Source organism: Neodiprion fabricii, chromosome 1 (assembly GCF_021155785.1).
Source record: "Neodiprion fabricii isolate iyNeoFabr1 chromosome 1, iyNeoFabr1.1, whole genome shotgun sequence".
NCBI lineage: Eukaryota > Metazoa > Arthropoda > Insecta > Hymenoptera > Diprionidae > Neodiprion > Neodiprion fabricii.
Window position 1 is genome coordinate 6,731,676 of NC_060239.1, and position 16,627 is coordinate 6,748,302.

General features: G+C 41.4%; 1 protein-coding gene across 1 annotated transcript in view; it reads left to right on the plus strand.

The window, feature by feature from the left end:
• The first annotated feature begins 222 nt into the window (after positions 1 to 222).
• Positions 223 to 16,627, plus strand: part of LOC124183851 — a 70,950-nt gene continuing 54,545 nt past the window's right edge. Inside the window, exons 1-2 of the mRNA XM_046572932.1 lie at positions 223 to 732; positions 15,147 to 15,298. Coding sequence (XP_046428888.1) covers positions 676 to 732; positions 15,147 to 15,298 — 209 coding nt within the window. The 5' untranslated portion in view covers positions 223 to 675. The remainder of the gene's footprint in view (positions 733 to 15,146; positions 15,299 to 16,627) is intronic.

The window sequence follows — 16,627 nt, forward strand, 5'->3', positions numbered from 1 at the left end:
GTATCGAAACGATCGGTATCTGTCTTCATATTTGTTTGTCTAGTTACTTCAAGTCACTCTTGGAGGAGCTTGCGGCGCGTTTAACAAGTCGTGGAACCCGCGTTTTCGTTCCGCCCCTGGCAGCCCCGTGTCATGAGCGTCGTACCCTGTGCAGGCATTCTTTCATACACAACCACTTAGGATCGGTTCGTCGCTGGGCTGCGTCATTTCTCGCAGCAGTTATACACCGGGCATGCAGTAGACGAGTTGGGTGGGTGAAGAGCGTCAAGTCGTAGTCCGAAAGGCGCGGTTGTAGTTTGACGAGAGCGTTTCTAGTCGCGCGTCGGTGTCGGAGGATCCTTATCATGGCCGTTTGTCAGGCCGGCTTGACAGCCGTCTAACAAAACGTGCTTAAAACGTACGCAAAGTCCTTGCCACGTAATCGCGCGATAAGGCCCCGACATTCATGTTTCGTTTTCCTACGTAAGGCGAGCAACAAACGTCGCTAAGTCGAAGGAGAGACGCAAACTGAGGTCTAACTCAACTGTCAGTCGGGTTTCGACGCCCGGACCATTGGCACCGCGATAAAACACGCGTTTCGATTTTTCGAACCGCGGTTGGTGCGGCGTGAAGTGAATCGAAAAGCTCGCAGTGCTTTATCAATTTTCATCTCCTCGGCCGGAAGTCGACTCAAGCATGGTCCACATGAGCTACGCGCAGTGGGCTTGCTTGCCGAGCACTTATCGGAACAAGGTTTGTAAAAAGCTAATCGCACTTACGATTCCCGCTCTCGTTTTCCGCATAACTTTGAGCACTGAATTTTAAACCGCTTTCGAACTTGTCGCCGCTGCCTTGGCGAACGAACTTGAATCGGTGGATTCTGACTCGTTGAAAGGAACGGTTCCCTTCGACCTCCAGCCCTCGTTTCACTTGCCCTATCCACACGCTATAGACTGCCAAGCACTTAAGTTTATTACTCAGTGTTCGAGAGACTGGAACAGGCAATGCAGTTTCAACTCTAGCTGCAAGGTTTAGCTGCGCGGTACGTTATTTCATTTCTGGTTTCTCCGTCTTGAAACTCGACGCGAAACGCTCGAATCGCTTTTACGGATACTACCTAATTTAGAAATTTTATAAACTTTCTTCGTGATTTATCGAAAGTCTGCTCTTGGAGATTATATCTGATCGAAAAAAAAACAAAATTCTCGAAGCAATTAACGTCCATATTTTAGAAAATTTAGATTTCAGTTTTTATTTGCCCACGATTTTCGCCCCGAGTAGGCAAAATTCATCGTTCCCCGTGCAGTCGGACTCTCTCGCAACACGATGACGGATCTGAAGGCGAAACGGTGGATTTCCTTCGGCATTCTTGTACCCGGAATTCTCGAGGCCAAGGCAATAACAAACTCGAAGACTTTCATTTTCGAAATACCGCCTTGATCGCGAAATGATCCATGTAATGGAGAATCGGTGGAATTAGCGATCGGGCAATACAGCCGGTGGCACGTATAATTGATTTCCCGTCCGGAGTCCGATGCCCCCTGAGTAACCGGCGTTCGGCTGATCTCCGTTGATCGACAACGTTGATCACTGCTTGATTTTTTTTCCAAATTCTGGAATCAAGTGAGGTACTTCCAACAGCTGGCGCTATTTCATGTCGCATACCGGCCTGCCAGAATTCCTGACGCTGATAATTGCCGCAGTCACCGATCCGACGATAGATAATACCGATCGTGACGTCATTCCCTGATCGATGACAGCTGATAGACCGTGCAACATTACGAACGTAATTGCGGTTATGTCAAGGTGGAGAAAGGTGATTTTCACGCCGCGTTTACGTCGGATTCGTAATACATTTGGCCGATGACGTGAAAGATTCGTTGTTAACGGAAGTCCAATAGATTCCTTTGGTCATTATCGACGGTATCTCAGAACCGTAATCATCGGTCGTAAAGCACTCCGTCGAACGAATTGTGACAATCACCTGGATCGTTGTTGCTCGGACATGATATTTCCCATTCCGCTTTTACCTTGCAACTTGTAACAATGTAAGGTATATTATACGACAATACAGTTATATGCAGAGTAGGTGTACGAGTCACGGCAGTTTTATCATCGTATATTTCAACGACTCAACTACACTCGGGTGGGAGAGAAAAATAGCCAACAAGCGGGGACAATGGGCGACCCATTACCGCTCCTTCATTTATTCTTATTTTCATTCTAATCATTCCCTCCATTCGTGCGGGTGTCACGTCTTTCGGACCAACGTTCGATCTACTCTAAGGCTGACACAAGACCGCGAGGGAATTATTTTAATGGAAGAATGAATTCTTACACGCGGGCCAAGCTGTATAAACTCGAATCGCGTACCGAATAAACAGCTCACCTTTCGGCGTATACGTTTATGCTAATAAAATGATAATGACTTCAGCCCGCGAGGCGTTACGGGCAATTATTCGACATTCGTGACCCACAATCTTTGCGCCGCTCGATCCATGGATTATTTGCCTGAATGCTTGTGGTCAACCTTAAGACTTCAATTTTTACAGTACGCATCGTGTCCTCGAGAATCGGAGGAATCGCCTTGCCTGAAATTTCAGAACCATATATACGCCGCAGCTCATTAATAACGACCAACTCGGACTGCCGCGATTCTTCTCGAACGTCCTGCAGTGTCTTAAGCTATGCATCGGGCTATTAGTTGGAAACAACCGTAAATCAACGCGACGATCTCTGCTTCGCTTGTAAGGAGGAAAAAAAAAAAAAAATAAAAAAATTGCCTTTCATGCTCGCGGAAAAATTGATAGTGGTTTAGTTTGTGAACTTGCAAATTGTATACTTTGGGAAAATTTATCATCTGATTTGGATTAACTGTTTCGAAGGATTATCGCAAGATTTTACCATATTTGTAGTCGTTATTAAGGGCGACGTTGATTTTCCGAATTTTACAAGCTTCGAAAACGCCTGATCCCGAATTATTTGGTGGCGAAACTTGGAGTAATCCTCGCCCCTCGTTTTTAACTATGGACGGAATGCAACTTCGAAATCGCAGATATAGGCAAGAGCACAATTTTCTTATTTTTCAAACTCGCTTTCACCGTTATTAAAAAATACCCCCGGACACGCGGACCCGGTGCCAAGTGCCAACGGACGATGAGACCGACGCATGCACATACGATGTCTAATATTGTCCTAGGCAGACCGGCGATGTTCGCGTGGACGCTGGTCCGGTCGACCCGGCAGCACAGTGGCCGTCGAAACGCCGCCAGGTCGCCTGAAGTGCTGCGAGAAATTCACGGGTTCATTGAAAAACCGATGGAAAAATACCTGGCTACAAAACTCCAGGCGTCGTTCCGGAGCAGAATTCAACGAGTCGAAACCTAATTTCAACGTACATACATATTCAAAAGTGCAATTCGGGAGAATTATTTCCTATCGTAAGTTTGACTCGTATAAGCTTTCAGCCACCTTTGAAGTTTCTAATTTCCAATAACCTACAGTGTGCAAAATAGCTCGTTTTATTCAAGTGAACAACGCATCGTGCATCTAGAAAATTTTTTGTGACTACGTGCCGTGCTTCTGTTATTCTCATTCAGTTTGTCCGATGTGAATTTTTACAATTTGACGTTTTGGAGTCGGTGGAAGAGAAATTATTCCATCGATTTTACCTGACAAATAACTTATACCTAATATTTGTCTCCGCAGTGTTGTGAGATTTTAATCTCAGCTAGGTGCGAGTGTGACTTTATCGCTTACATATTATTTGTTCCACTGCTATTTTGCTTGTTACTCAATATTTGTGCGCAGCATGTATAAATAAATACACTGGAAACCGGCTATCCCTGACAAATAAAACTTACAGCGGGAATAAATTTCGTTTCTCCAAGGTGACGCGTTTCGAAAATTTAACACTCATCCTGGGACGCTGGCATTTGAACATGATCAAGGATCCTGTGGATCATCGGATCATTCTAGCGTTTAAATATTGAATCACGAATGACATCGCGAATATTCGCCATCAGCGCTGCGACCGTTTTTGTTCGCGATTCTCATTCATCAATGCGGTATGGAAGCGAAGCAAATCGGCAGCCGCGATGTCAGAATGTTTCATTGAAATCAACGAGGTCTCGGAAAATTATAATACTGCTCCGCAAGCATGATAATATGACGGTAGTCAGCGCGGGGTTTAACCGGTTTATTTTTAAATATACACTTACCTATAGATACCTACACCAGCTTCTCTCGGCGTACGCGTCTTAGCTCATCTTCTATTTTGCAGAAAACTCAACGTAAACTATCAAATTATATAACTAGTTTTAGCCTGCACGTACATTAATTTTTTTTTTTTTTTTTATAACATAACCAGCCACCGTCAGTCAATATTCTTTTCTTATTCAAAGTCTTCATCTCTCTGACTGCACGCATTACGTGCAAGGTACATATTCGAACACTTGCACCTTACAATTCTCCGATCTGTTCTAAATCTACTTTAACTGGACGGGATTTTTCAGTTAGTTCGATCACGCGATCGAGGAAGAGAAAGAATAAAAAAAAAAAAAAACAACCCCCCGTCGCTGATATTTCTCCCGGATTTCTTGTAATCTCCGAAGTGAAGTTCGGGTTTCGTGAGCAACTCGATGAGCAAATTATCCAGCAAAAGTGTATCGCGTGCTTCTGCAGTAATGAATTGGCGAACCCTTGATCCCGGTTTTTTCTAACCCCGGAGATGTTAACGTCTGAATGGATACTCGGACGCTATAAGTTTGTTTTTCGATCGAGTTTCGATTTTAATACAGGCTCACCTTGGCCCAGAATCGGAATCAAGTTGAGCGAAAGCGGGGCGGTTTTATTGTATAAAAATACATCTGGAGAGCTTTTGCGGTGTCGAAAGTACTTCGGCTATTGGAAATTTTATACACGGATTCAGGCATTTGACACAATTGCATTACGGCCGTGCATTTTGTGCTCATCGCCAATGAGACATATATAACGTATAATCGCAGAGCAGATCGGCGCAGAATCAAACGGTAACCGAGTGGTTTCAGTCTGGGGTTATTTTTACATCATTTCCTGCCGAAGCGCCAATGTTGACGCCGAGCCATTGCAGCGACATTTAAGCCTTCCTGTCGAGAAAATAGCGACGATGCCTCGATCTTGATAAAAAAAAAAAAATAAAAAATACCTGCAACGAATGAAAATGTGAATAAAAATAAAATTAGGCCGATGAAAATTCACGCGCGCCGCAAAAAACATTTTTTACGAGCTGACTAACCCAGTCGCTGATAAGACACGCGCTTTCCGTATTAAAAAAAAAAAACAACATCGTAAAAAGCGTGTTTAAAGTCACTCTTTTTCACTCGAGATTTTCTCGCGTTGCGAGAAGCACAGATAAGTCAAATTATGACTGCAACGAAATAACACTCAACTCTTACGCATTCAGCTTGTAAGCTAAGCAAAAAAAATAAATAAATAAATATATGGGAGTACTTTTACCTCGATTTTGATAAACTATATCGAGACATTCGACACTGAAAAAAATAAACCAAGTTCAAAAGCGTGAATAAAAAAATTAATGAAACAGCCTTAGTTCTGATTATTTTAAAACGGTGATGCAGTTGGCTTTGAGATAAATCGATGGGCGTTTCAGTGTCGAGTTTCGTTTGATATACGATAACAGAAATTTCTCGTTCGAAAGATCAGTTCAGTGGTGAACTCCGCGCATCACGGAAGCGGGATCTGTACAAACAGAGAGTGAAAAGTCGGAAAAAGAAAGAAATTGTATTACAGTGCGGGGTGTGAAAATTTTTGTCAAATATCTCGATCCGATTGCTTCGCAGAATTATAATCTTGCCGTTTCTTCTCCTACTTTGCCAGCTGCCACGCGGATCTTCCGATCAACTTCGAACCCTCGAATTCGGTACAATAAAACAGCTTTCAAGCCTAACTATTCGCAGGATGATGATCGCCGTCTACTTCATCCCTTTTTTTAGACAGGAATCCGGGAGTTCGAGACGCGACATTAACTTCCCGGGACCAAAGCAACCGTCGTTAACCGATCCGAGCTCTTTGCTCCATGAGATTTATCTCATTGCCTGCACGTAACCCTTCGTCACAACCCATTGTCGGCTTGAAATAACTCCGCGTGGATTAAACCGCCTCTTTCTCTCTCTCTCTCTCTCTTTCTCACTATCTCAGACAAGATATATCGATTCTTCAAATACGGATGAGAAGATCCTCACAATGCGGTGGCATTGTTCACTCTCGGCTCCCGCAACGTCTCAGAATGAATATCGGGTTAAAGAATGTAATTACAGTTGGCGCAAATCATGAGATTTGATGATTTTTCGTCAGATGGTTGAAACGTTCTTTCCTTCGACGATTGATCAACCCTTGATACCCGAGTTTGAATTCTTAATTTTTAACTAACGCAAGAAGAAATCTCCCTTCCGAGTTTGCTTCCAAAACTTGTTCGAAGCTATAAAATATTATACGAAGAGAAAATATGCATCATTATTTGGTGAATGGAGAGGAAAAAATTAGTAGAATTGAAGCAATTGACGTACGATTTCTGATGCAGTGTTTATCATAAGGAAATAAGAAAATTTAAACTGTACCTTCTCTTTTCATTTGGGAATTTCTACTCGCGGGTTTCTCGTCGCCAGCAATCCCGGAGTCTTCAGGGGCGGTAAAACCGTTGAATCGAGTGGCGTGCGAGAGCTGAGAAATAAAAATAGGGAGGAAAATCTAGGCGGTGTGTACGTCGTTACCGAGTTGTGGCACGATCGCTTGTCCCAACGGGGGACGAGGAACACGTCGTTGGATGTAACAGGCGTCGTTATACGTGCCGAGAGGCGTCGGGACGCGGGGGTGGAAGCCTGCCGACGTCCGCTGCATTATGCATTATCCTTGCCTAACCGACGTCCTGCGCCGAGACGAGGGACGATCTTTAATTGCAGCGAAGATCGGTGAATTAATAACTAGCCCCAGCTGCGGGGGTGGAACAACCCTCGGGAAATCGAATTTTCTTCCCCTCCTTTTGGATTTTACGTAATTAATATTCCCTGGAATTTGTACTTATACTTTATCCTCGAAGGATCCAAACACTCATTTTTACGGGTCTGCGGATAACTTGAATTTTTCGAGCGATTTCATTCGAGTTTGGATAATCGCAATTTTTTCAATCATACGATCCGTATTTTAAATATCGCGACAAAATATCTTTCGAATACATCAATCTAGCGGAATCTGAAATATGCGATTTTTTAAATTACTGTTCCATCGAGTTGATTATTATTTCACAGTATCTCTGATTTATGAAATTTGGCAACCGTTAGATTTTACCGATCCTCTAACTTAAAGTTTACTTATGAATCTTCGAAAAGTGTATTAAAATTTTTGACGAAAAGTATTTTGCCTTTCGTAGGTACGACTGACAATTAGTCGAATACTTTGAAAACAGGAAAAACAATTGTGAATTCGAAATTTGAACAGAATGATTCGAAATATTCGTAATGTGTTTGAGAAATTCGACTCGAACACTATTTGCGCACTCCTAATACATTTAAATAGTGAATTGAAGTGTGGAAAATCATCTCCTCGAGTCGAGGATGAGCATCCAAGAGACTCGAGAGATAAGGCGAGTCGAGGCGTTCGGCTTAGCAAAAAAAGTTGTTGGCTTTTCACGCTTCGCGGATTTCTCGCCTGCATGTATCCATATCCATATCCATACGTACGTACATAACACACAACTAGTCGACGCATACATACCGCGTTACCCGTCAAAGGAAACATCCCACTTGTTTCTTGCTCGTAGAGGAGCTCCAGTTACCATCCGCTTTTACTTATAGCGGAACGAACAATTTTTCACCAGCAAAAAGCCGAGCACCGATATCATCTCTTCGTTACGTACCGTTCTGTACTAAGTTACGTTCGTCTTGCCGTACGTATTTACGTACCTACTTCCATTATTTCTCGGTCGGAAAGTACGCGTAAACTTAAAGCGCCATTTTCTATCCCCGAGAAAAATATAATAATTTTTGACCGACTTAATAATTACCATCGCTCTATAACTAGCTTAGCTAAACCCAACGGATTAATGTAGCTAAGCAACTTGCAACGATGTTAACGCTTTTTATCCAGCATGGAATATACCCGGTCTTATGTAGGCGTTTTCCATCAGGCTCTTCAACACGCGCAATCTGCCCTCTCGAATACATAAATGTACAGTATAGATGTAACGTGCGAAGTTAATTGATGGAGCGATTTTGCCTCATTACGTCGTTGTAGCCGTAAAACTAAACTGGACTGTAACGTATAGATCTTCCCAAGTACCTACGTGTTACAACTGGGTCAAAATGATCGCGTACTTACGCCTATCGCAAGGTTATACTACGTGGTTGGAACGCTCAATTTTGACTTCATCAAAAATGATTTAGATAATTGTGGTTTATCGTTGGAACGAATGTAGTTTTCCATGGTTAAAATGAACCTCGTTATACGGTTTCCGTACTTTTTTTTTTCACCGATTGTTCGATTTCGCAACGTTCGAAGAAAGTTTTAATCAAGTGTTGAACAAGCCGATAATAATATTGTATGCTTTATACAAATCGCGAAGCTTAATTTCAGGGTGGACAAATTATTCCCGAAAGTCTAAACGTTTCGCACATTTCCTCGCCGCGAGGAAATGCGGTGAAGAAAAAATGCAGCTTCTTGTAGCAGTTTATTTTCTCAAGCAACGTAAAAATTTTATCACCGGAACAATGACCCGACGAGTATACATGTAATAGTTTACTAGGCTGTAACGCCGGCTTTACCTACCTGTCGTCAACTGCAGGCGAAGCATAGAGAAACCCGCAAGGTGCCTTGGCTAACAAATGCTGAGTGCAAAGTGCCGCTTATACGTACATACGTATCGCGAAAAGTCGACGGTGGCTTCTGCTGCGGTTTGTACGTACAGGTAAACGATCCAGGAAACGTTTTTGCCGCGGGATGCGAGTAAAAATGTAAATAGATAAGAAGATGGAAGGGGGGCAATATGGAATTTTTACAAAGACGAGATAATCTGTTTCGTAGCATTTAAAAGTGTAGAAATAATCGAAATTTAAAATGTAGAAACGTCAGAATATAACAGAAAATTAATCTTGGCGATTGATAGATATGTTCTTATCCAATTTCGTCATTCTATAAATTGAACTATTTCTTCATTTTGAAGACGCTTTGATGAAACCCTATTTTCTAATCATCTTCTATTTTTACTACAACTATCATTTCTGCGTAACGCGGTTTCAAAGATGTATAAACGGTAAAACACTCGGTTACAGTTTCCGCTCACTTTTCATCTCACCTACAACCTCCTTTTCTGTGAGTCTATGAGTTTAGGGGTCTAGACAGCCAGCTTTCAAGTGGAAATTCGCTGCGCGGCTGGGCGGAAAACAGGAGGAAACATTTCCTCTTGAAAAGTTGATCGTGGATATAAAGCTCTGTAAAGCCCCAGTTTCGTGTAATTCGATAATTGGTTTAATGCCCGGCGCGTGCTGAATAGTGTTGCAGATTTTTTTTTTCAATATAATAATCATTGACAGAGCTTTAATGATGATTGATGGCTTTTGTGCGGCTAGAAGATTGCCAGTGGCGGCATGCGACTTCAATTTTTCACCTGTGCTTCCACGCTCCCGCTGGAATAAAATGTTTTCTGCATGCATTTTTTCGTCCCCGTACCTATAATCAACTCTCTGTATTCTTTTTTCTTCACCGCAATCTCACGCGATCTTTACCGGCTTCTGGTCCATTGCGCGGATCGCAAAATTACTCAACTTTGCACGTAAGCATTCCGCGCGGTTTTTGCCATAGCGCAAAAGGCCTCTTTCTTTTTTCATAATTTAACAATCACGCTGTGCTCGTTTCATTAGAATTTTATACCTTTTTATCAACGATTCTGGGATTTTTTTGGAACGTTTTGCAGCCGGCTAATAAAGCGCGAAAGCTGCCAAAGATCTGGGATCACCTAAAGACAAGTTGTTCGAAAACTTACAATACCATCAAACAATTCGCCCCTCGAACCTATATTATCCGCAGTGTCATCGTAGCCGAACTTGATTACGATATGATTTTACGCTCTTCGAGCGCTAAACGCTGCGTTAAATCAAAACCATCAATCGGCTTCATGAATTATTCCAAACGTTTATTATAATATTGAGTGCTGCTAGATGTATACGTAAACTTTGTCGTTTCCTTGGTATTATAAATTATCCACTTTCTTTCACGACTCCCTCGCAAGATTTTCGTTTCGTATACAGCGAGGCGAACAGAAGGATGAGGCAAGGCCGTGAATTGAATAACAATTACGCCTCCAGTAGGTACCTCCAGGGTTGTCGACTCTACGGCTGGTTGTGGAATAAGTTTACTCGTAAATGACATCCGTTTCGTTTTCCACGAAGATAATATCCATTACGTAATATTTTTTTTTCTCAATTTTCACATCAGAGAGAATTTTTCCATTAGAATCATTTATTCTTTTTGAGTAAAATATTCTTCTACTCCCGTCACGGTATCATCTTCATTGTTAATTCGCTAAATTATTTTCTCCTCACTCTCTGTGTCACTCGCAAAATTGTGGAATAAAATTTTGTAAATGATTGCAGAAAAATGCAGAGATTCTAATTTTTCATAAAGGCATTCCGCACATCGCTTTCATCGAATTGAAATTCGGTAAAGGATTTCGTGTCAACCCGAAGCCTGCACGTTTACCTGCCTGGAATTCCTGAAAGGAATGCAGCTTTTTATCTCGCGTCTATTATACCTGCACTGCACGGCTCGCTGCAGCAAACGGATGCACCTAGCCCGAAAGTCGAAAGCAATATATAGTCGTCACGGGGTTTGTGGACTCGGTGGTGAAAAATCAGGGATTAAAATTTTTTACTCCTGCACGCCGGATGCGGGGTCACTCATGGCTATTTAATGATTTCACCGCGCCCAGGTAGAACCGCATAGTGGGAGCTGACTCAGGGTCAGTCTTGAAGGAACACCCGCATTGATCGCATCGCTGAAAGCCAGAGGAGACAAGCCGAGAGCCGGCTCTAGTTGTTGTAAGACTCGGGGGAGACGGCGTCGAGTCCGGTCGAGAGAACAAACAGCCAGGAGACTCGGGCTCGGAAAAGCTGCTGCAGGGTGGAAAAGGAATTGGGAATTTAGGTCTCGGTATTTTTCCCTGAAAGCTAAAAAATACGGAAACGCCGAGGTGCCGGAGCTCATAAAAATTTCATCCACGTTTCGACTTCATCTTTGACCATTTTTTTTTTCTCTTTCGTAAATCGGGGGACAGGAGTCTGAGTGAAAATAAGAAAAAAAAAAAAAATACGTGAAAGGAAATCGTCCATAGCCTCGGATGAAAATTTATTCCAACGGTCCGCAGTGAGCGAGATTTCTTTTTTTTTTTCGTTCGAGGAAATTTTGATAAGAAAAAAAATAAATAACGCGAGGGCGGGTCGAGGTTCTTACAACGAACGATAACAGCGATATTGTTGTACGGAAATCACTTCCGGTTTACGTATAAGAGCCAACGTGGAACGCGGTCGAGCCGAGGGGACTCGGAGGGTGGATCACCTAGAAAGACTTGCGTGTTGAGTCATTCTCTAGAGATGGGAGATGCACCCCCAGGCCTTGCGCCATCTCTATGGCCAGGGAATTCCGTCGGACTTCAGTCCTCTCGTTCACCTACTTAGGCGCGGGTCGTGCAGTCTAGGGACTCGGGGATTTTTATTCGAATCCAATACGGTCATCACGACTGTTTGTTACGACTGATCAAGGAGGTTATTTGCACGGAATTATTCAGTTGTCGAATTATAAACCGCCGCCAGGGTTTTTCCGAAATTTCTTTGATTTTTCTACTCGCTAGCTTCAACGAAACCGTCGTATTTGTTGGTTTTTTAATCACTCTCCGTGACACGGTGACAGTTTTTTTTTAATCCGAATTTTTGACGACTTGTAATAATTACTGCGGGGTGATCGGTGAGCGGTGAAGAATTCAGAAAACGGTATCGAAATTCGGTGTCGGTTCTATTGTACCTAAATGGAATAATTTATCAGAATTCGAAGATGGTAGAGTTTTTGGAAAATTAATTTTTATTTATACTGAGAGAAAAAATGCCTGATTGTGACGTTGTTGAATTTTTGTTTAGAAATTAACTGGATATTTGATGCGCCTGCACCTATTACTCTGCTGAAGATGCAGAGAGTGAACTGAGGCGATTTAAAACGAGAAATCAGATGACACTTTGATCTCTGAATTCACTGGCACCGAATCGAGATACGTACGTTTTAATCTATCTCGAGGCGAAGTGGGTCGCCGGCAGTATTTCCACAGTCCAATGCAGTATATGCACAAAGTGCGGTAAACATTGTTACAATTTGGCAAAAGCTTATTTTTCTTCGAGTTTCATGATTTTTGCTAAACGATACGAAACGATAAAAACACCGACACCGCCAATTTCGATAACAATTTATTTAACGTTGAAGAAAACAAGGTTGAAGTGAAGAAGTGCAAATATCGCAGTGCAGTGTAGAAAATATTTCACATAATTGAGTGGATTCTATTTGTTGTTGAGGTTTTTCATTCGTATGTTTTTCGTTGTAGCTTCTCGCTAAGACGAAGATATATTTAAAATTTGATTGAACAGTGATTACATTTTAACCGAACTAATACGAAAAATTTCCCAAGTTATCGAGATGTTGAAATTTTGCTCACCCAGCGGACGGCGGCGTAACGCAACGGTGAGAATTAGTTGAGAATATTAAATTTTCATCATCATTTAAGGGAGCTTTCCAGTGTGACAGCCCGAAAAATCGCCGTTTTTCGCGATTTTTTTTTTTAAAGAAAAAATAATCTAATCGGTCTGGTTTTTTTTTGTATATTAATTGGGTATTGAAGAATGCAAAACAATTTTTTAAAGATCGATTTATTTATTAATTAATATCTATAAAAATGATGAAACAATTGTTGCAGAAAATGCACTTGGATGTGGTGTCCACGTTGGGGGTCACAATTTTGATCTGAAACAAAAAACACAAAAAGATTATTGATCGGTATATAATTGGCTTTCGTGCTATGGAGGCTTTTTTCTTTTTTTTTTTTTTTGCAAAAATGGCGCCGGTTTGAACAAAAAGTATAGATTTTAGCATTTTTTTTTGGCAGTTTTTTTTACAAAAAAATAGGAAGATGTCAAAAAAAAAAAAAAAGCTTCCATAGCACGATAAACAATGACGTTAAGAATATTGTGTAAAAAATTCAACTCGATAGCTTTAAAACTCTGCCCTCCAAGTTGGACACCGTTTTGAAAAATGCTGTTTCGAGAAAAACGCGTTCAAAGTTTCAAGTGAGGAAATTTTAGGTAAATCGTTTACTTACGGTCAATCAGCGATGCCAGGTCCGTACAATATCCCTTCTGCTTCTTCGAAAAGATCGTGCTCAATGGATTGTTTAGTCCGACGAGCTGTCCTCGCCTCTTCGCTATCCAGGGACGCCCGGCGGTTTGCTTGGATGATGCGCGCATTCTTGTACTTAGCGGCGAAATCTGCGGCGCTCGGCCCTATCGTGCATCACATCGTCTTCAAAATTTTTAAAATTGGGTCGTAACCTTCATTGAAGGTGCACACAGCACACTGCGTAGCGATTTCTACTATCTGCTTGCCGCAGAATACGTGCTTTGGGGCTGAGTTTTTGAAAAATTAGCACGCGATCCGCTTTTTTTTTGAAAATTGAGTGCGACAAAAAAATAAGTCGCGCGACTAATTTACGGCTAATTAACGGCAAATTATGCAATAGTCCGAATTCACATTTTCGACAATTGGCGAGCCAAGTTCATGTACGTGCAGGTAGGAACGAGACAATAGAAATAACAGTCGCACGGGCAGACGGCCGACGCGGCAGCTGTAGCGCTCCGTTGCCTTCTTCCAAAAAATGCTGTACAGTAACCGAAATAATCTGAATTTCGGCATGAAAATTTCAGGGAATATTCGGAAGAGTGTATACTATTCGATAAAGCAAAAAAAAAAAAATCGATTTTTTGAAAATTTCACACTGGAAAGCTCCCTTAATACCAGCGTCGTTATCGAACGAGTTCGATTTTCCCGCTTCACTTCGTATCCGTTTTAATGGTACCGATTTATTCGGTACGTTGCCTGCATGCACGAATGTTTATAACTGTGGTGATAATTTTTCTACCACTTCTTACCGTACGAACGTGGAAAAGTTCGACCTACAAATTTGTTGCAACACTTTTACGATATCGTACGCGTATACATATAGCGGGCCACGTGTCGATAGCAGAAAAGCAGCCAAGGCGCTATCTAATATTAGAGCTTAGTGTAAACTGGAGAACGCAGCCCGGCTAACATTCGTGTATACTCGGTGGCGGTTCGACAGGCGTGAAGTGACCTAATCGTCGTGTTTAGTTGCCGTCGACAAATAATCACGGTATTTAAACAAACCGCGACACAAAAATAAACCAAAGTCGGAAAAAATCACGGTACAACTCAATCTTCGAAACGAAATCTTATTCAATTGGATGAAATTAATCAATCAATCAGTCTTTCATAGAATTTTGAATAGTCGATCGTCTGCGAAAAAATGTTATCTTTTTTAAAATTATTTTCATTCTTTATCAACTCGATAATTGTAATTCAAGTTCAAATTTTCCGTACAGGGATAGTTATCATAACCATGTACAAAAAAAAATACTTGTACCCCTGGAATTCTGTCGACATAATGTTATTAAAAAACGTTAAACAGGAATTGTAATTTAAACCGCGCTTCCCGATTCTCACATCTGTGTAACATGTATAAATGCATCGAAGCATCGCGTGTCTATGAAACTTTTGATCCACTTTTTATCCCCGCATCGTAATTTACCGTAGCTGTTAAGTGCATATATATGTATAATATACGAGGGGCTGCGATACCTTTAATGACATGCATTATCGATCACGCGGCATCGGAGAAGAACGCGATGGTAACTGCAATAGCTGTGTTTTATCAGGTTTTCGACTTTTTACAGTGATCATTTTTCGCTACAAGTATATATTCGTTCCGCGTAATTTCACGAAACTTTTCAACGTTGCGCAGAATCTCTCCCGGCTCGGTTCGTATTGAAAGGTATTTTTTGTTACAGGTAAATCCAGGCAGCAAAGCTGCGCAGCAAGGCGTTCGAGAGGGCGATTTGATAAGCAGCATAAACGGTAAACTGACGCGAAATCTCACAAACAGCGAATCTCACGATCTACTTCGAAGCACCGGGGAGCAACTGACCCTCGGTTTAAACCAGTGAGTATTTGCCGTAAAAAATGTTCAACGTTTATTTTATTATTTGTATTTTTTATCACGTGTGTATTTATATGTGTTTATTCGAGGCTTGAAATCTATGCTCTTGATTCTTTTTTTTTTTTTCTTTTTTATTCCTTTCCTTTCACATTGAATTTTAAACCCGACGAAGAGAAATATTCAGGGAAAGAAATTCAAATAAGCCGTGAAACGCGACTGGCGATAATTTTGTACGAGTCAGTGCCAGACGATGCGATAAACGAATTACACCGCGAAAAATACGCCTACGAGTGATTTGCAATCTCTCTCTCCCTCTCTTCCTCTTTATGTACATAAAGTTTTTTAATCCCAAGAGTAAGATTCATCATAATTCAAGACCGCGTAATCCGCGAAATTGCATTGTTTATTAAGTTTCTTCAAATAAGATTTTCCTCATTATCATCACACTTCTGAGCACCTATGCAAGTTTTCTCTCTCGGTTTCATTCTTGTCTCGAATTCAACGTCCGTTCTCCGATAACTCAAAAAATTTTCTTCAACACCTACCGCATAAATCGTATAAGCCGCGACATTTTTTCCATCACCTCGATCTTGTGCGTAATCAAACATCATGGCAGTCCTAATGGATTATCGATTCAAAACTTCCTCGCGAAATTGCGCGAATACACGATTTGCAGCTATTTTTTCCCATGCAGCAAGTTAAACCTGTTAAATAAACTACATTTTCTCTGTACGTTTGAAAGTTGTTTTTTCTTCTCTCTTTTCTCTCGGTAAGGCATTCTACCCATATTATAATTATACATCGTGCAGACAGAATTTCTCGTCTCTTATCAATGATATTAAATCCGGGTGTTCCATGAAATCGCATCACGGAGTGTTGTCGGAAAATAAGTCTTGCACAAGCCCTGAACAGGAACAGTGATTATTTCAATTGCATATTTCGCTCAAACTGGACTTGGATATGTACGCATGCATGTATGTGACAGGGATACAGTTTCACCGTTAATTTCAACAATAAGAGCTTGTTCGCTAATCGTCGATGATTCACGAACGGCTGGTGCAGATACGCAATTAAAAAGATTAGCACTTGTAACGCACAAAACATCGCTGCGTGTTTGCGTTGATATTACGATGCTGTTTGTTGAATCGTGATTTTACGTGAAAAAGCTTTCCGCATTTGCGGTGTATATAATCACTTCGAGTTTAAATTACGAATTACGTTATAAATCAGTGTACAGAAGTGGTTCAATTTATCATTAGTTGTATTCTACAATTATTTGCCAATTTCTCCCAATATCGACAAATCGCCCGATACGTCTGTGAACATTTGTAG